The sequence below is a fragment of the Sabethes cyaneus genome, chromosome 1 (assembly GCF_943734655.1).
Source record: "Sabethes cyaneus chromosome 1, idSabCyanKW18_F2, whole genome shotgun sequence".
Lineage (NCBI taxonomy): Eukaryota > Metazoa > Arthropoda > Insecta > Diptera > Culicidae > Sabethes > Sabethes cyaneus.
In genome coordinates this window covers 64586678-64608021 of record NC_071353.1, presented here as the reverse complement: position 1 = coordinate 64608021, position 21344 = coordinate 64586678, and the positions used below count along the sequence as shown (strand labels likewise).

General features: G+C 37.3%; 2 protein-coding genes across 2 annotated transcripts; both read left to right on the top strand.

Annotated features, from left to right (window-relative positions):
* Window positions 1–1137: 1137 nt before the first annotated feature.
* Window positions 1138–1566, top strand: LOC128745767 (protein UXT). Its single transcript, XM_053842844.1, has one exon. It carries the CDS (start codon window positions 1138–1140, stop codon window positions 1564–1566), a length of 429 nt encoding a protein of 142 aa, XP_053698819.1.
* A 3702-nt stretch (window positions 1567–5268) lies between these two features.
* On the top strand, window positions 5269–15357 carry LOC128734056 (zinc finger FYVE domain-containing protein 9). The gene is made up of 9 exons (XM_053828045.1): window positions 5269–5453; window positions 5514–5752; window positions 7089–7841; window positions 7901–9547; window positions 12943–13890; window positions 13961–14207; window positions 14261–14381; window positions 14456–14617; window positions 14679–15357. The coding sequence occupies exons 2-9, from the start codon at window positions 5638–5640 to the stop codon at window positions 14835–14837; spliced, it is 4152 nt and encodes a 1383-aa protein (XP_053684020.1). The 5' UTR covers window positions 5269–5453; window positions 5514–5637; the 3' UTR covers window positions 14838–15357.
* The last annotated feature ends 5987 nt before the right edge of the window (window positions 15358–21344 follow it).

The window sequence follows — 21344 nt, the reverse complement described above, 5'->3', positions numbered from 1 at the left end:
CTCTGTGATTAAACTTCAAAGGGAATTCAAAGCAACTTCTGACAGAACTGGAAAGTTCGCAAAAAGTTCACTTAAGTCGCTATATAGAACACTATTCAGCTCAAAAAGAAACTCCAATAATCTTAAAATTTAAAGATTGGAGGAATTTCCCACTTCTTCCTGTTTTGTAGATTCATGACATTTCCCATTTAAACCAAGGCATTCAATTTTGGTTAATAGTGATGATAACCAATATCAATTATTTTATTTGATGAAAGATCATCAGGAGACTAATCGACTGCTTTTTATAATTATTAATTTATTGTAATTTACCACACAAACTACCTTAACCCGAAACTACCTTACACTCGAGAAAAACTCATCGGCAAAATTCATGTCACTAGCGGCATCATAATCGCGTAGTAATCATTGCTGTTGGAAACCCCTTGCCGAATACCTACTCCTTTGACTGACTTAAAATTATCCTGAGTGCTAATCTAATTAGTCTGTGATCTAACATTCAGTATACATAATTAATATGAAAAATAATTTATGGTGCGCTATCTGTATGTGAGCATACAACTATAATACCTTATAGCACACTGTTTTATTGCATTTACAATACAGGCGCGTGCTTATAGGACGGAAATAAGCAGAATGATCGATAAATCCTTTAAAATTTCGCATCTAGTTGCGCGGTATCTTTTGTGCAAGATAATTCACATTGAATACAATGAGTACACCAGCGCTACTACTTGTCTAGGGACTATGTCTGCCCTGTAAATCCCTTGCTTGACCGCCAGGTTCGCTAATATCTTTAGAAGGATATATGACTTGACTTTACTTCCATTTTTATGTCGTGCCTTTATAGCAAAATATTTCCCTTATTCATTTGCCAGTCACCAGGCGGAAAATTTTATCGTATGGTGTTATGGCATAAGCTATTTATATACAATACAACAAGAAATACCTACATACAAAAAGTAAATAAATAAAAATCTCAAATTGAGCGCACACGCCACACAGTCCATTGAAAAATTTCTAAGCGAGTTAATAGTGCTATTTAAATAATAAGTTTAACATTATTCATGTCTATTTCATTTTAGACAGATTAGTAAAGCAACGGGTTGTAAAAGTTTCGATAATTGAAGATACGGAATGGCACCGGCAATAAACGAACGACTTGCTCCTAGCAACATTGAAAGCTTTGTAAACGATTGCCTTCGTGAAGATTTAAAAGTGTACGAGCAACAGCTGATTCGACTAAACAATGAGATAATGGAATACATACAGTTAAAAAACGTGATTGAAAATCTGCCCGATACAGGAGAAACACTGAAAACTCAGGTCAATATCGGGGCAAACTTTTTTATGAAAGCAAAAGCGGAACGCGTGGAAAAATTGCTGGTTGATGTTGGATTGCGATGCTATATGGAATTCAGTCCAGAAGAAGCGTTGAGGTTTGTTGACATGAAGGTCAAAATTCTTACAAAGCAAGCAAACACTATCAGGGATAAAAGCGTGGAAATAAAGGCAAACATTAAGCTAGCTTTGCTGGTAATCGGCGATACGAATAAACTTCATTAACACCGATACACGATTTTCTATTTGAAGATCTTTAGCAGATGTCCGAATGTCCTCCTCCATAAAGTAAGATCTATAGTTATGAGTTTTTTATTTTTAATTGCCCTATGCCCTCTCATTAATATGTCACCCAGAGACAGGGATGCCAGGTGATTTGTGAAGACATGTCTTCAAGCGAAGACATGTCACTTTTTTATAACAAAATGAAGACATGTCTTCACTTCTGGCATCTCTGCCCAGAGATGCCATATTTTCTAAAAAAATGTCGAACTGCTCGAAAACCGAAAAAATCGAGCAGTTTTCCTGCTACTCGAATTTTCTGGTTTAAAAATAATCTGCGAAAATCTGCACTCTTTTTTAGGAAGTCTGTGAAAGTTTAAAGAGCTTCGAACAAAAATCTGCACCAGAACAATGAAAGTCAGAAAAACCACAGAGAACAGACATTCATCTTAATCTCGCAACATGTGTAAAAGCTCAGCCGCCATTTTGACAGTAAGTGGTAATGCTCCCGCTACGTGGCGCTTACATCACTAAAAGGATTGATTTTGATTTGTAATGTCTGGCACGTTGCTAGCACTAGCATGTTGTTTATGCAATCTATAGCGAACCAAAAATAAAAGTAAACAACATTTTTAAAAAATAGTAGTGCTTGAGTTATTCCTTTTTAATTCTTCTGTGAAACCATCTTTGCGTAAATAAACCAAGTTTTTCGCATTTTGGTTCCAAGTGATTCTGTGCGGCTTTTCGCACCCGTTCGTCTATACGAAAGTCTTCATAGCGGTAAGGGTTTCTGGGAGGTGTTCAAAGTTGAGAAGGCTGCTGCAGGTGCCGTCACGATGGTATCAGGCGGTACGAATGGTACGTTCAATTATTGAACAACTCTAAACATGACAGCTATTTCCGGTAATTATCAAATAAAATAAAATCTTGAGATGTCGTTTGGTTTCTATTCTCGATTTTCAGCCAGGTTCAATAAATAACATAAACAAAGTTACAGCCGTTGCTACAGTAACTTACATAGAGTAGCCAGTATTTCGAATATGCAGAATATAACAAGACAATATATTAAATTTGGCAACGAGGATATTGGACAACTGGTGCACCTGAAGTGAGATGTCGCTAGTGTCTTATTAAAAAGTTTACACACCTTTTGCATGATATTTTATATGAGCATAAATGTCTGTTCTCTGTGGAAAAACTGCAAATTTATAATGATCTGCAAGACCGTTCCAAAAATCTGGAATTTGCAGAAAAATCTGCAAGTCTGGCATCCCTGCCAGGAGTCGTGGGCCCCACTGACAACTGAAGAGCTAACTTGTGTGAAGAGTGGCGAATATATGATTTATCGTTTACGCTAACGCTAGAGTGACTATATACAGAGTGGCGCCAAGTCATCCCAAATGTATGCAATGCGGTTTATCCTAGGTTTTTCTTTCTCTTTCCTGCATACGCGTTGGATAGGTTGTCTGCTCGATTGGAATGACACTGACAGATAATTATCATTCCAATTTTGACATTGTCGCCACTCTGTATATAGTCACTCTAGCTAACGCTAACATGTTGGTATCGAAAACATGGCTGCCTGCCAGCTACTTGCCAATGTCAACCAAACCAGAGATGCCAGATTTAAAAAAAATGAGCGAGTACTTATAAACTGAACAAAAGCTACTCGAAATCCCAAGGGGTTTCCAACAGCATTGATTACTACGCACCCATGAAAAATTTACTGTTGATTACTTTACTGATTACCTCTGATTACCAGTAATCAATCTCTTGTGGTTACTGAAAGTGAATCATGATTACCAACGGTTACTTAAGATTATCATTGATTACTATACTGCTAACAATTGATTACCTAATTAATTCGTAAATGATTACAAAAGTAATCTCTGATTACTCTGATTACTACGCATTTATACGCCTTACTGGAAACCCCTTGCGAAATCCAATAGACCAAATCATCATACCGTCAATTGACAGACACTGGCGCCCTTGTTTACATTTTGGAAAATTTTCCTTTACATTTATAGCGAATGTAGCGTGTGTTTTAACATTTTAAAGGCATAATGGCGTTTTAAATTTATCCTAATGCGGTTTAAAACAACAAACATGACATTTAACAGCTGAAACTTTTTTGGACTCTGCGGTGTATTCGTAAACAAGGGCGCCAGTATCTGCCAGATGACGTCACCTTGATTTGGTCTATTGAAAAATTTTGGAAAGAATTAGCAAAAGGGCGAATGTAATACCAGAGACCAAGGGGTTTCCAGCAAGGCGTATCCGTGGTTTGTAACCAGAGATTACTTTTGTAATCATTTACGAATTAATTAGGTAATCAATGGTAATCAGTATAGTACTCAATGATAATCTTAAGTAATCATTGGTAATCATGATTATTTTTAGTAATCACAAGAGATTGATTACTGGTAATCAGAGGTAATCAGTAAAGTAATCAAAAGTAACTTTTTTCTAAGGTGCGTAGTAATCACTGCTGCGCCAGCGCAGGCGACCGGCGTTCTCGCGCAGCGACTGTTGTTTGAGTCTTGGCTTATATGCATATGAATATATGAATTATATGCAATTATATGCATATGAATAGTATGTGCAAATTTTAAAGGTAAATTTTAAAAACACATAAATGGTAACTATAGTTACTATATATATAGTTCGGCGGATAGAAAACCAGGCGAATTGGCATCCCTGATTTATGAAATTAAATTTGAAATTATGGTGAAATGTGCAAGTTTTTACGAAAAATAATCACTGGCGGGTGTTGAAAATGGCTAGTTCTATGAAAGTAAAATGTGTTTTTTTAACATTACTCCTGCATTTTTGATTTTGAAAAGCTTTTGGCTCCGCTTTTGACGTTTATTTGGCTCCCGATTTTCTATCCGCCGAACTATATATATAGTAACTATAATGGTAACTGTTTGGCACATAAAGTTCATTTACTGGGCACATGGAAAAAATCTATGTGTGAAACACATAGAAACTATACGAAAAGTTTTCTTAGTATGTACAGTTACTGCCGTCAGAGTAGCCAGTATTTCGAATATATAGATAGTGACAAGAATATATAATAAATATGGCAACAAGGATATTGAACAACTGGTGCACCGTAAGAGAGATGTCGGTAGTGTCAAAAGTTTACACCCCATTTGCATGATATTTTATATAAGCATAAATGTCTGTTCTCTGTGGCTTTAAGCAAAGTTATAACAATATTTCATCCAAGGCATGCTGAATCAATGTCCTTATTGTTTAGAATTTATTATGTAATAAAATTTTAAGTTTTAATTAAAATGCAGACAAATAAAAATTATAGTAAGTATATATGTTGGCATATGGTATATGGTTGGGTTATCTAACCCAACCATAACATTTGATGGATTCCAAAGCGCGTACTTTAAAAAAAATTCAAATTTGCTTCTGATGATTCTAGGTTTCTATGTGTTTTGACAGCTTGAAATAAAAATATCATCATTTTTACCGCGGCGCCCAACACTTGTGGAATGAAGCTTTTGATATTATTTACGCTCGCGAAAAAAACAAAAAGATGAATACTGGATTTCGAGCAGTTGTTGATATTTTTAAGAAAAATATTTATGGCATCTCTGGTTACGAATGACAGTTAATTAAATGTCATAATCGTTTATAAGTCATTTATTATAAAGTGCAGGGTGCAGCTGCAGTAGTGAAATCTTCCAAATTTATTACTTCGAAAAGCTTTACTGCGTTCTAGATATGCGATAGATTACGTGAAATAAATATCCGAATACAATTCTACACTGCGAACGTAATAGTAGCGAAAAAGTACAAACCGGAGATTACATAGGAAGATGAAAACACCAAACCATCGATCCACCAATTTGTGATAATAGTTAGCCGAAGTGCGTTTTTTCGTTTACCCTTCTATTGCAGTTTTTTTATTATCGATGTGTAATATTCAGGTTCGTTGTTGTCGGAACTTATTCATGCAACAACAGAGGGCTGTTTGCGCTCTAATCTGAAGAAAATCTACACCAGGATAATAAATTGTGGCAGTGTCTACTGCAACAGCGAGCAAATCCGAAGATGGATCTTGTTGATATAGATAAAGTTCTGGATGATTTAGAGTTAAACGAGAATACAGAATGCCGGATGGTTACTTCGCAAGAAACAGCACGGGAAAACTCGAAATCTATACCAGGTAAGACTCAAAGGAACTGATGTTTATGTTTGTCTATATCGTTTCGTACTATGTTCTCTTGCCTGATGGGCAGTACTACTTAGCTAGTCTTGTTTAATTGCGCTCGATTTGCTTGTATCTAGTCAATTATTTCAGGGTCATGTGATTCACGATCAAAACAGCGTATAAGTTTTCTGTGATTGCAAAAAATAAGCATATGACGTAGGTATTTTCAGTATTTGCATTCTGAAAAAGCATTTTATGGAATATTTTAGAAATTTTTGCTAGTTGGTCAAAGATTTTTGGTTTATGGAATTATTATTAATAATCATGCTGAGAAAAATAAGTTCGTAGAAATAGTCTTTTTCATAAATTGAAAACGAACCTATTTGTTAATGTAAACGGTGAGCAGTGCATAAATGGAATAAGTTTACGTTTAATTGTTGTTAGTAGGTAAGCGATATATTTGAACCAAGGTGCAAGCAAGCGGTGTAAAGTTTTGAAAAAGTATTCGCACACAACTCGGTGTTTCAACACACAGTATTAATAATACATAAATAAATTTGTGAACGGGAATGTAGAAACGACTAATCAAAGCCTAGAATTTGCCATACTTGTATATTATTATAGGCCCTAACATTAATTAAATTTTAACGTTCTTCAATGGTAGATGGCTAACTACTTGCCCGAAACCGGTCCACCCAAAGTAATTGTGTTTTAATGTTGTAAGAACGATAAGTGTTGGGTCCTATAATAATAGCACAGACTAAAATAGTTTTATAGTGGTAGTCGGCTCTTACGTTTGCACGTAACAGAAGTAAAAGTTTGCTATACTAGTATTAAAATTTAATGTACTCTCAATTTTGGATATGAATTAAAAAAGTATGAAAACTTGCGAACAGTATTTCGATAGATCTGTTAACACATTTTATTATAACTATCTAAATTTATCGTAATTTGCAAATATCGATGAGAATATCACTTAGTGCGCGGTGACTTAAACATGCGCGGCGACTGGTGCTTTCACGGTACTTCGGGAAAATAGTCATTGTCCCAATGTGAATTGCAGCTCATAATCGCATTTATGTTTGGGCAAAATGATGAATTAGAACAAATGCGAATGGTATTAGCTTTCGGTCCACGTCACGATGGCTTTTAAGGTGCACGACTTTTATGTAAAATTAACGATAACCTGTACAACTATTTGGGACAAACCGGGCACATTCCCGCTGACGATTTATATATTTAGTATTTCATTTTATTACCATGTTTTATTCTTTATTTACGGTCAAATATACGAAAAAACAATCGTATTTAAAAATTGCTGCTAATGTAGAATTATCTCAACTATTTTCAGAATCAACCTTTAACAAGACATCAAAACACCTCAGTGACAAAATGATAACACCACACTCTACGACATTTTTAAAACAGGAAAATGGAGCTACATGTAGTCCGATTCCAGAAAGTAGCAAAGCAGCGGAAAAAAGCAAATCCAGAACGAACGTTATAAACGTTTCCACCGTCTTTTCCAGTTTGAATGAGTATGTTAATGCTGGAACAGAGCTTAATGGCAAACTGCAGCCAGTTGCAGAGACTTCGCGGCCAGTGTCGTTTGAAGCGATGAACACGGTTGAATCTAACAGTAATGGAGATAGTAAACCTCTTCTATCGCCGTCCAGTTCGTCGATTTCCACCGAATCTCACACCTCTTCATCACTTGGCCGACCTGAATCATCATCCCCATCATCTAACAGCTCTGAATCAGATCACCAATGCCAACCCAGGAGCAAAAGCAGTGGAAGTAGCAAGAATCTACATAGCAGTGACAGTTCATCATCATCTACATCCACCAGCGACGGGGATGAAGAAGATAATGCGGAAGTGCACGAAAGATTAACTGAAGCGCTATCGCTTAGCGGTGGCGATTACATGTTGGAACTATCGGACAATACGACCGAAGAAACAACAAACCGAGAGGAACAACAAGCTAGCCAAGTTGTACTCTCTAAGCAAATCGGCCCAGGTGAACAGCAAGACACTTCTGCATTTTCCTACAAAAACAGTTTGTATTCGGATACACTGAGTAACGATGTAATCAATTTGGAAGGTAATTATCTTTTGATTTATTTTTTTTACTTTTAAAGAACGTTAACTTTCTGTTGCCAGGTATTTCCTCGATTTCATCGATAGTGGCGGTTGATTTAACTAGTGCTTGTCCAGCGGAAAAACCTGTTGCAGACATGTCACTGCCAGCAGAGGATCAGAATAAAAAAACACAAGAAGGAGCTGTTTTGGCGCGGCCGGAAAACTTAGAGGATGAGAAGACCGAAATCAAAAAAGTTGTTGGTTTTGAGTCCACTATGGACGATGTTTCCGACACAGAATTGGAAAGCTATTTGCAGGAATTGGAAGAATATGATATACAACATAATTCAGTACCTCAAGGACCAAGTTCCATCGCATTTATTGCAACAGATAGTGCCGTTATCGCAATGACGGGTAAAGAGTCTAACAAGGAGCTGGATAAAAAGGACACAATAAGCATTGAAAGTCATAACAGCATCGATACTAGAAGTGATGAAAGTATACCAGAATCTGCAAGAGAAGAAAATGATGAAGATCTAATTTCTCAAGCTTCCACACTCGAATTCAATGATTTAGCTGCAATGACTGCTCCAGCAACGAACGGTGCCAATTTAGGAACTGATGTAGTTCCAATAGAACCAGTTCCAGAAAACGATGTTCTTGAGTTCACTCATGATCCGTTAGATGACGGAAGTGAGATAAAATTTATTGATTGTACAGAAACGGAGTCTGCATTAGTACGTGAAAACCTGCCTGTGGAAGAGGTGCATGCAAATGCTGACAACACAGGAGAAAATATCCAGGCAGAGCCAAGACAACTTCCAGCAGAAGCAGAATTGAAAGTACCTTTGCCAAGGCCTAATTCCTTGGAACTGCCATCTCAATCAAATAATTTCAGCGAGAACCATAATTCTCCTGGGCATACCCCGCCTTCGTCGCTGTCACATGGAATTGATTCTGATCAAGGTTTGACATTATCCTCAACTAGTTCGGAAGACTTCGTTCCATCAATAGCAGTTGTTCCTCAGCCGATGCCATCAGCACCACCTACCGAGACCAGCGAGAGACCAATACAAACCATTCCAGTTGAAGAAAATGGATCAACAGGTTCTCTAACCAGTGCTCATTCGCAACTAGGGAGAGTGCCCCCTTTCTGGGTTCCAGATAATGCAACTAATTTCTGCATGCAATGCAATCAAAAATTTTCCCTTATCAAACGTCGACACCACTGTCGTGCTTGCGGGCAGTTACTTTGTTCGGCTTGCTGCTGTCTCAAGGCCAAACTCGAATACCTAGGAGATGTAGAAGCTCGAATTTGCATCACTTGTGACATTATCCTAAACCAGCAGCAACAAGCTCTCGAAGAGGCTCAGTATGGATCACAGTTTGCGATTGCCGCTGGTGCTGCTTCGGGGTCTACAACCCTACGACAACCCAATCCCAATAATCCTATGGAATATTGCTCCACGGTACCACCGTTTCTTCAACAAGTCGGTAGCCAACCACAATCTCCTATATCTGTTATGGTTCCGGTAGGAGTACTAAAGCGAGCCGGAGCACCACGGTCCGGTCGCAAGGATAAAACGGTGATATTTAGTGACGGGATCCGACCGGGCTGCGACTTAACCGAACTGGATGAAAATTGGGATGTTCAGCCAAAGACCTCAAATACACTACCTAAAACAGTTGAAGATAAGCGCAAAGGGAGAGTACAAACGCCAGTTTGTGGTATGTAATTTTGTTTCCATGTTAACTGCATTATGCTTTATTATCGGTGGAATTTTGTTTCGCTACTTTACAATGCTTTTTCATTACAAATTGTGTTGAAAAAATATAGCTACTTGTAGTATTATAGTGAAATATTACATCTGTATATTGTCTTTACAATCTCTCTTTTGTATTTTTTTTAAATAACATTTCATGATTTTAAATCCCTTTGAACATCAAATGATCAAAGATCTGAACAATTTGAATTCCAATAACATTTTGCCGCCAGAAAATAAAGGTTATACATTATTCAAAGATGCTTATAAATATAGCCCAATATATAGATTGTTGAACATATAGACTCAACAACAGAGGTGGGCATCGCTAACCGAAATTTTAGCTTCGCTAACAGCTAATCAGCTAATTCAAAACGTTAGCTTCGATAACCGCTAACCGCTAAAGTAACCGAATATTTAGCAGAAGCTAACGCTAACCGCTAAATTGGTTAGCAGCGCCAACTTTGACAAAAGAGAAAATCTGCAAAGGTCCAAGATAAAGTATGTATCTGGAAAAAACATGAAATAATTCCATGTAAAATAAAAATCACAGGCGTTCATAAGAAAATGTTTTGAAGAACATTACCATAATGAAAATGGGAGAAATGGAAAATATTTCCATGAGGCAGGTTATAGTTTTTTAGATTTTTCTTTGGAGTTGTCTATCACTGTGGAAAATTTTGTAAAAGTTTTTTCCAATAATATTAGGCATCATTCAGGCAATTCTTCATTCCAATTCTGTGCTCCTGGCGCTTTTTTTCTCAGGATCGTCGAACATTGGTTCTGCGCTTCTTTTTTCAAGGTCTTTTTTTCCATCTTCGTCGCTTGCTGGTATTCTTCTGCTGGTGAATACCCCAGCTTGAGTAAAGAGGAACGGAGGAAGAGGAACAACTTTCCAAGCGTTACTTCAATGACCCTTCCTTACCTAATTTTCTACTCTTTCCCCTTTATTTCTTACCTCCCCTGAGGTATTCACCTTTATTCTTGTTCACGACCGTATTCTGCATTCGTACGAATAGCTTGTTTCGAACGAATCGGGAAGCATTATTCTCATGTTCGAATGAACAAAAGAAACGGGTGTTCGAATCACGGGAATGACACTTCCAATACCAACCTGTACAAAAAAACGTAGCCAACATAGAGCGGGCCCAAGCTGACAGCTTCATAGATGGGCGCAAGCTGACAACCGAGTCGGATGTGTAATTTGTTAAACTTTGTTAGTTTTAGTTTGATTTTAGCCAAGGTTTTAGCATCATATAGCCAATGCCAGGCAGGCGATTGATGCGAAATACATGATACTGTGAAAATGGTTAGTTAAATTCGTTTTGTGAAATGGTTTTGCGTTTGCCGCCTTTTTCATGTGAGCAACGAAAATGTGACGTCAAATCAGCCCCCTGGTTCGAATTGATTCTAACGAAAATAAGAATACGAATCAGCTTAATTTTCGAAAGAATATCATTCGAACGAAAACAAGAATAAGGGTGATTATAAACATATTTGCTTGATTACTTTCTCTAGCGAATGTAAAACTACCGTTGAAAAAATTTATCAAATGCCTGACCTCCTTAAAGGTCAAGACAAAACACGAGGTAAGTGTTGGCATATACTGCCGTGAATCGCATATCAGTCCCATATGTATTTTTTGTGATTTTGAGTTTAATCGCTAAACAGTATTAGTTATCATTGTTCTTTAGGTTGTAACAAAAAAATAGCTAGTTTCATTTCAAAAAATAAAAAAAAAATATCAGGTCAGTTTGTCCCATCTTAAAAATAATCGCATATCAGTCCCACAGCGGTGGGCGCAGGAAGAAGATATAATATATCCCATACTTTAAAGCTCAAATGAATGATAACACAATTTTATCAACTCTTACGTACTTTATTTACTCATATTTACTCTTATTATAGATAAAATGTTAGCAAACATTACAGATCGTTCGTCAAATATGCGTTCACTGGTTTTGTTCTGGTAATTCAATCCAAAATTGTTTTTTAGTTTCGTCTACTAATGGAACGATGGCTTTAATCAATGATTTTTTCCTTCCATCATCAATCATCCATCAAAATTTTGGTTGATTGTCTTTTTAAATGATTTTCAATATCAAATTCATTAGACATGACTTGTTTTTCTTGCTTCATTGTAAAAATCTTGCAATGGTTTTGGTTTAGCCCATTCACAGAGTTGCTGTAATGGAATTCGTATGATCTTTTTTTACAACTACGTATCTGATGTTGTCGATATAGGGTCGAGGCTTCAACTTATTTAAAACATATTGAGATACGCTAAAAACATTTATAAAAAAAACTGTCGGGAAGCATATCCATAATTTCAACGTTGTTTTTGGCGTTTCGTACCGAAAACTTAACGAGGACATTTTTCAGGAGTTATTAAAACTTTTAAATAAACAACACTTTAAGCGAAACAATCAACTTTGACAGTTACACCGTAAACAGAAACCGGTCATAGCGGGACTGATATGCAATTATTTTGCAGTATGTCATGCAAAATAATGGCATGTCAGTCCCATTGTTGTTTTTTTATACAAAAATATTATAATTTTATTGTATAGTACTACCAAAGTATTAAAAACATTGTAATACATATTCTTGAGTCAAGTTAATAACGATATGTCATGCGATATTTTTCTTATCTTGATAAACATGATCACAGCTTTCATCACTGTTTTCTCCGATTGATGAATTTCCATATGGGACTGATATGCGATTCACGGCAGTATAAGCTTATTGACATATGTCATATGGGGATGTTCATAGTAAGGTTCGCATAAGCGTTCGTTGGGCAAATCGTTGGGCAAGAAAGAAGTGTGTTCCGGGGTGAGATGGATGAGATGCTGCTGGGATGAATATGGCTGGTGGATGAGTAATTGATGTAGTCGGCGAATGTTTTATTAAATAAGTGGAATTCATTTTTAACTCTATCAGTCTTATTCAGCACCCAAACTCAAGCTAATTTGGAATCCCAAGCAAGATCGGTAACTCAAGTAATCCAATAACATAATAAAATCTTTTGCGAGTTATTTCGATCTAATCTTCGACATCGGAACGAAAATTGAAGTCCGGGTTCCGGTCCGGTCCGGTCCGGTTAAAAATCGGCTCGATTGTTATTCCGACTTCATTCCGGTCCGATTTGGCTCTGTTCCGGTTCCGGAACCCGGACTTCAATTTTAGTTCCAATGTCGAACACTATTTCGATCCATAAACCAAAGATTTTTATGATGTTGCTTAGCGGTACTTTTTCTTTTTGCTTAAAACACTGTGTTTAAATAAACAGGCCTTATTTTTGCTCGTTGGTATAAATCAGGTAATCAATTAATACAAATAATTTCCAATATTTCGCAGAAAATCCTCACCCAATTTCTTTACCATCGTTGATCCCTGCGGAAGAGACTAAGTTGCCGCCAATCATTAAACAGATCTCCAAAACTGAAACCAAGCACATAGAGATCGACAACGATGCTAACCTAATTGCCAGTTTGCGTAACGGGACCTTAACTTTTGCATTACAACGCAATCTACATGTTTTGGTGACGATTGTGGAGCTAACCTGTTGTATTAATAAGACTGTGATTAATTTTACCACACGTGGTATGCATTACGTAGGCCAAGATGAAATCGTTATACTTTTAGCGCTTGACGAGTCCCAGCTTCTACCGAAGGACATATTTGTACATTTAAATGAAATTTACTGTGATGCTGATCGCGGAAGTACTGTCACAGAATTAGGTTTCAGTCCAGCAAGAATAACCAACTTTTTGGGTTCGAAAAATCATGGCGGTTTTCTTTTCGTTAGACCGACTTATCAGTGCATGCAAAATGTGATAATTCCAGACTCTCCCTATTTAGTAGGGGTTTTGGTACACCGATGGGAAGTTCCCTGGGCAAAAATATTGCCGTTACGTCTAATGTTACGTCTCGGAGCTCTTTATCGGTATTATCCAAGTCCACACGTAAGCGTACGCGAACGAGACTCCGTTTATGTTGAAATCGCTCAAACAGTAATAAATCTGCTGGCAGACTTCAGGAATTATTCTTACACGATTCCAACTATACGAGGAATGGTGATTCATATTGAAGACAGAAAAACAAGCATACTCATCCCACGAAACCGTTACGAGCAGGTTATGAAAGTGTTAACTACTTCAAACGACCAAATTTTAGCACTTGGTGGAAATTTCAGTAACGTTGCTGATGGTCATTTAGTTTGTATACAGAATACCGAATCCGGTTGTCCGGAAGCGATGCAGTACTCTACACAAGCAATCAACATCGAGGGCCAGCCTAGAAAAGGTACATAATACCAGCTCGAATATGTTTCGATTGTAATACTAATTTCCAACATGATCATTTTGAATTACAGTAACGGGTGCCAGTTTTCTAATTCTGAATGGAATACTACAATCAAGTAGTGGTTTAATAGGAAAGTGCAGTATAGTCGAAGATGGTCTAATGGTTCAGATACCACCAGAAAGAATGAACGATATTAAGGACGCTTTGAAGAATATGAAGGATTATAAAATTGTCTGTGGCCCGGAAGAAGGTGATGATAGCCAAAAGGAAATTGTCAGCATCGAGTGGATTGAGAACGATTTGAATTTCAACATCGGGTAACATAGAATGATTAACTGTAACTGAAACTATTAACGGATATTTTCCGTAGGGTCGTTTCACCTATTGATAAAAAACCATTAAATGGGGTACCCAGCATTAGAGTTCACAGAGGTATTGACTTTTCAAACACAAACCACATCATCCGCTGGACGGAAGTTTTTATAATTCAGGTAAAAATGTTCCTAAATAATGCAATCCTATTCCAACAAAACTTTACTCTAATCTGATCTTTGAATATATGCAGGGTGACGAAGAATCCAATCATCCAGGTGATCCAATTAACATGTCAAAACTTTCTGAACTGATAGCTAAAAGTGCGTGCACTGCACTGGTAGCTTTCCTTGATTTGTTGGCTTCAAACGGATTTCTTAAAATTGGCCTCAGGATAATGCTAGACCCGGAACATGTAATAACCGGCTACAATACAGGCAATAATGTAAAGTATATTATTTCCAACTACATTTTAGGTTTCCTATGAAGCAGGAAGTCAATTTAACAAGTTAGGTCCATTGTATATGAATGCACTGGATAATGAACTTATCGGAACTTTGAACCATCAAGCGAACAGTTTGCATCTAGATCAGCAAATTATCATCGAACTAATATTTCATATAATGCAGAAATAGGTGTACTATTTAAAATCTTAAACCGGAATATGTATGCTGGATTCAGTGTGGTGCGTTTCCGATATAATCTGAATAACCATCTCAGAAACCTTCATACAAATACTAGTGATGCCAATTGTTCTCCACAAAGTAGCATCCGTGTTTAGTAGAAAACTTGAAATAAAATATATATGTCTTAGACAAGACAACATTAACATTAACAATGTGCATAGCTTAGCATAGTTCTTTGTTAAAAGGTGGATTTTAGCGTGGAAATACCAACCGAATGTTGATATATTTACACACGTTGCAATGACTTGATGGACTGGAAGGACAAAAAGTTCTAATAAAATATAAGCTACGAATTACTAAGAAAGCTGGTTGAGCACATGACGACATAACTAGTATGAAGCGTAAATTGAGAGAAAATTCACTCTATAACAAAGAAAGTAACGTCTCATATATTGTATAGTTGAATTATTACACAGTACTTTTGCTATTAATCGACGTAATATATTTATATTTTGTTTAAAATTTTAAATAAAAGAAATAACTAACTTTCTTCTTGTTCTTGTTTACAACAGTAGACTATGCACTATGTTTTGAACATATAGGGATATTTTACGGCCTACAAAAAACGAAAACTATATTGTCCGTACCGTTGGTAACAAAACGCGCTGCATAACTTTTTGGCCGCTTGAAATCGTTCAAAAATCATGGCACAATTATGAATCACTTTTATTTTCCTTCCAATATCCATAAAGCCTATTTAAAACATGTACAGAAGTTAGATAAAATGATCCGGACAGGCAAAATTTTGACGAAATTCAAACGGCCATAACTTCTACAAAATAGGACATTTTTAGATGAAACCAATTGCATTCGACGGGGAAATTTTTCCAGTTTTTCTATAATATTTTAAGATTGGCAATAGCCAGTGGACACCAGAGATATTCTGGGTTGTCCGGGTGCATGTCAAAAACTGATTTTTTCATTTTTGAAAATTTTCACAGAACGTCTATATATATAAAAGTGAGCGTGAGTATGTTTGTATGTTTCACCATAACTTCAGAACGCTTTGGCCGATCTCCACCAAACTTGGCACACATGTTACTTGATATAAGAGAATCAGCACTGGAGGGTTAACAAAAGGGGGGGGGGGGGGGTTCGTAACAGGAGGGCAGGCCATAACTCCGAAATGCCTGGACGGTTATTCATCAAACTAGGCACAATTGTTCCTTGACATAAGAGAATCAGCACTGGAAAGTTAACAAAAAGAAAGGAGGGAGGTTCCCTGATAGGGGGGAGGATCCTAAATAGGGGGGGGGGGAGTATAACTCCGAAACGCCTTGACCGTTCTTTATCAAACTTCAAACTTGGCACACATGTTCCTTGACATCTGGGAATTATCACGGGAGTTGACAAAGAGGGGAGGGGTACTAATAGGGAGGGACCATAACTCCGAAATAAAAGGGGGTTGTAACAGGGGGGAGGCCATAACTCCGAAATGCCTGGACGGTTATTCATCAAACTCGGCACACATGTTCCATAACATAAGAGAATCAGCACTGGTGGGTTAACAAAAACGAGGGTTAACAAAAACGAGGGTTGTCAAGTGTGCCGAATCAAAGTGACCCGTATAAAAAGTGTTCGACCATTAGTGCTAAGTGTTGCTGGTCAACTCTATTTGAGTCACAGGAGCAATCATTCAAACAGTGTGGATTTGATCTGAGAACACCATGTTTTTCCCATGGTTACCTTTATGTGGTATGTTGCAGAGTGGGCTCGGCCAATAATTTGTGCATACTTGCTCCTGGTGGTGAAACTAAAAACATTGTTTACAAACAAGTTTGTCTTGAAGTGAGATGAAAGGAATGACAGGTTTTTTGTATCCATGAAAGAAACACTGTTGTACCCAGGGATGGTTCGATCACTTTGACTAAATTTTGATTCATTTGACAGTACCGTCTTGATGGGGCCAAATATGATAAAGTTATGTATAGAACATTTGTAGAGCGGATTAATGTCTATAATTTTGCTGAATAAAGTTTTGCTGTATCTTTTGCAGTTACGGCGCTACAATGCTAGTATGTTATTAGTGACTAAATGAACGTTCATTTAGTCACTGATGAGTTACTAGCGTTGTACCACCGTAACTACAAACGATACAGCAAAACTTTGTTCAAAAAAATTGTAGATTAAAACTTGTTCTACAAATGTCCCATATACAACATTGTCATATTTGGCTCGGCTGAGACGGTACTGTCAAATGAACCAAAATTGAGTCAAAGTGATCGAACCATCCTTGGTTGTACCTTCTACTTTTGTTTGAAAAATACAATAACAAAACTATTCATTACCTATGGGTGGGGTGGTCATTGTTAGCGGAAGGTGCAAATAGGATAAATGACTTTGTTTCTCTTTCGTTGTAGGGTTTTATAGCGATTTCCGTAAAGAAAAGAGATGTGTAAGTAGCCAGGTAGACAAAAAAGGGGGAGCTGACAATTGGTAAGGAACGTCCAAAAGAGGAACAAGCGTTATATTTTTGCATCATAAGCATTTTGGTTACAATAACTGATGTACAAGTGACTGTGAGACAAAGGCGCCCCGAGTAAAACCGGGCACTCAGCTAGTATACGATAAATTTATTCCTGACTGGGCATTTGTTTTCTGTTACAAAACTCTTAAGAATATCGAAAAATGTATAACAATTGCTTACCTCTTCCACCATAGACAAAGGATCAGATCCAACGCTTCCGTCGAGTCTGGGGGTTTCGCGTGCAATCGCATATTCTTGTGGATGACGCCTTTTCAGGTGATTCCACATATTCATCGTGTTACCCGCAGTTTTAATGATAGCTCCACACTCCTTGCATTCACCAGATAAATAATCTTTTTCGAAATACATCCAAATATTGCTTCTAGGGGCCATTTTTCGAATCTAGAAAAATTAAAACTTGATAAACTTCAGCAGATTTTCAAATTTGAACAAAATTTGAGGATCTTCATAATTATTTTATTATTATATCTTCAACTTGGGGATGTACAGACAATTCATTTTGCTTTAATAGTTACATTCCCTGCTACATTTACATGTACTAATATCGAAATCGTGAAGACACGGGAACAGGTAGCACAAGGTTCATTATACCCGTAGTTTGTGCGAAGGCCACACACAGAAGGAAGTGCTTCCAGTGCTGCCTTCAGCGGACATGAATGTTTACCTGGCTTGAAAGAGATCAATATCTCCGCTTAGTCGTCCACCCTGGGCATGGCATAACCTTGAGGATTGCTTAACTGCAACCAGGTCCCAGGGCTGGTCTGTATCTTTACACAAATGGAAGATGCACACTAGTGATGCCAAATGTGGTGAAGCCTACCAAAAGTATTTTTGAATCAATTTATTTGGCAGAACGTTCAAAATGGTAGCAAGACGTTCGAAGATTCGATTTACGAATCTTAATTTATATACATATACCTATTTTCTATTGATTCAGGGCTTTTGGTAAGGTTAATCACAAAGATATTTCCTTTGACTTGGCTTGCCCGAATCGCGAATTTTAATCTATCCAGGGCAGTTGCCCAAGGGGTTTTCGTCTTTTTTTCTTCTTTCAGTTTGTTTTCGCTGGAAGACCAAGTAAATGTCGACAAACTAACACGACCTGAACAAGAAAAGAATCTGGAACAACATGATAACAACAATAATATGGACCAATAACTGATTCAGGTGATGTGACGGGCTACAGAGAATCCAGGTAAAGCTAACAAAGAAAAAGGCAAGAGAAAGGTAAGCGAACCAGTGATATTCAAAATTTATAATGTTTCCTAATAGGTTTAAATATTACTAAGTTTATTATTATTTCTTCAGTGAAAAACATAACATGGTTGCATACTGAATGAAAACTTGCCTAGAAGCGGGTGTTAGATTGGTCGACAGTAACTCAAAAACTCATTAATACATTTGTCAATCAATTGAGTTTTCTTTTCAGTAGTTTTCAGAAGTATTAAGCGAACAAAGTTTAGATTCACGTCAACGCAATGCATATACTGCCATTATGCACATATCAAGTATGTACACTGTTGATGGAGATATGCGCATGATGTTAGTAAAACAATATTTTAGTGGGTGACATTACCTCTAAAGACTCAAAAAGACAAGATTTAGAAATTCTAAAACCCTATAAAGTATCTTAAAATCGATAAAGCATTACCAAATTCAAATTTGCTTCCCGACTTGTTTCTTAGTTAAGAAAGGAGAAACGTGCGACGCGACGTACCTACTCATCTGACTTTATCACTCGTCTTCAGACTCATATTCAGCCACCATGAACAACTACATCGCACTACAGTCAATTGGTTTTATTTTGAAAACCTATCCAAAGACAGTACTGGCCAACCAGTGTTCAACCGGCCGACATAGGCTAGTCCGTCTGGAAGTACTGTTGCAAGATAGAAGCTAAAATTTATTATTCTTTTGGGTTGAGCCTTGAAAATCAAGCTGCCAAGCAGCTCCAACTCAACACCCCACAAAAAAAAAAAAAAAAAAAATATCTCCGCTTAGTCGTCCGAAAACAAAAAGCCTTCGCAGTAATTTCTTTCTGGTATAGCTAACAAATGCGATTAATTAGCAAGTAGCGTTTCTCATAGGCTGGTAGATTTTAATGATCGTTTCAGCGCAGAAAATGTAGAGTGTATCTCAGGATTTGTTTTCTATTGATATGCATTAGCTATTATCGTAGAGATGTGCTCATTTAATCTAGCTATACGCCGAAATCGTCAATATCCCGTACTCGGTGTAGATAGCTCTGCCCGATAGTGTAATCGTTTCGCAAGGGATCACGTAGGCGGCTAACAGATATGACGCAGCATTTCTTGACATTAAGTTGCACACCATTTAGAGTACACCATCTAATTCGTGCACCTCGAAGAAGTTGTCAACGAAGCGTGAGGTTCAAACGCGGGAAATTAGAAGATACAAGCAGCTTCATCATGCTGTCGTTAATAGGAACTACGATTCTTGTCGTATAACTAGGGTGTCGTGGCAATAAAAAAAAGTAACAAGGTTCGATCCAAAAACTTAGCGATTGCTTACCTTACGCCTGAACCACCACACCACATGATCAGTTTGAATATGTGATGGAAAATGCGAAATAAGAACACATCGGTTGCGGCGCGTGCGGTTTGATATCATCACGGATATTAGCCAACTTCTCATTTATTTTGGATATTGGCCCAATTTATTTCACGTCCTGTGCCTCCGGAAATGCAATTTTTTACAATCGGCATTCGGGGTGGACTTTTTTGGGGGTCAATACTATCATGTGATATTATGATCTTAATTTTGGAAAAAATGGCATGTTAGCAACATATTAGCCAATTTGTCATTTATGGGCAGTATACAACAAAAATGTTCTTTGGTCTTACCCTTTTTCACTGCCAGTGGGTATGGAACTTTGTCGAGGTATATCGCATCAACCAGTCGTATCTTCTCAACACACTCGATCAATGAGTTGATGAATACAGCAAAGCCTAGGTGCTACATTCCGTTATCGAAACTTAACTTTCTGTTTTTATACGACAGACTTCGCAGGCAGCTGCTAGAGTGCAGGACAATTTCAGGGCCAGTTGCTACGATCCTATTGACTCTTAACAGCCTCTTCCAGTCGAGATTCGAACATACGACGACTAGCTTATTGGGCCAGCGTCATACCTCGAAGCTAACTGGGAGGCAGAATACAGCATACCATCAAATGTGTGGTTCTAGTTTCTAGACCGTTTTTTCATATAACCGTGTTGGTGTTCGGGGAAATTATTGGGTGCACTACATGATACACAACATCGTAGACTATCTTTTCAAGAACCTTGGGCTTAGAATTAAAATTCCGCGATAATTTTCAATGTCTTGGATGTCTCCAGTCTTGTGTAATAGATGCGACTTTCTACACCGTTGCAAAAATTCCATGATCTAATAAACGATTGAAGATGAAGCGAGTAATGAAGCAAATTGTTTAATGAACGATGGTGGCAGACTGTGAGCGAGGGCCTTTTGAGGACTTTAGGGCCGAAAGTCCTTCTTTCACATCCTCGATGGACACAACCAAGTTTATTCCTTCTTAATGACATTAGCTATCTTGGAGTCTGCACAAACATCTTTGTAGAAAATGTATCGCATAACGCCATTACATCTAAGTTTCTACACAAAGATCCCGCTTTGCGTTTTCAAAAACACAGCTTTTTCGGAAAGAATAGAACAATACTAAATTGCAAGATTTCATGGTGTCCAAATTATGACGACTTTATTTGAAAACGTAAACAAATGAGAACTGTCAATGGTTCTACCATTAAAAGAAAGTGATTCATGAATCGAGTAAATTTCATGAAAGTGCAGTAACAAATGTTATTCATAAATGAAGGAACAATTCCAAATAATGTTTTAGTTGTATAGCTTTTCAAGCACTTGTTCCACGAGAATTAGCCGTACAATAGTTGAATAAGGTATTTTTAAACAAAAATGTTTGTTTCGGAAAA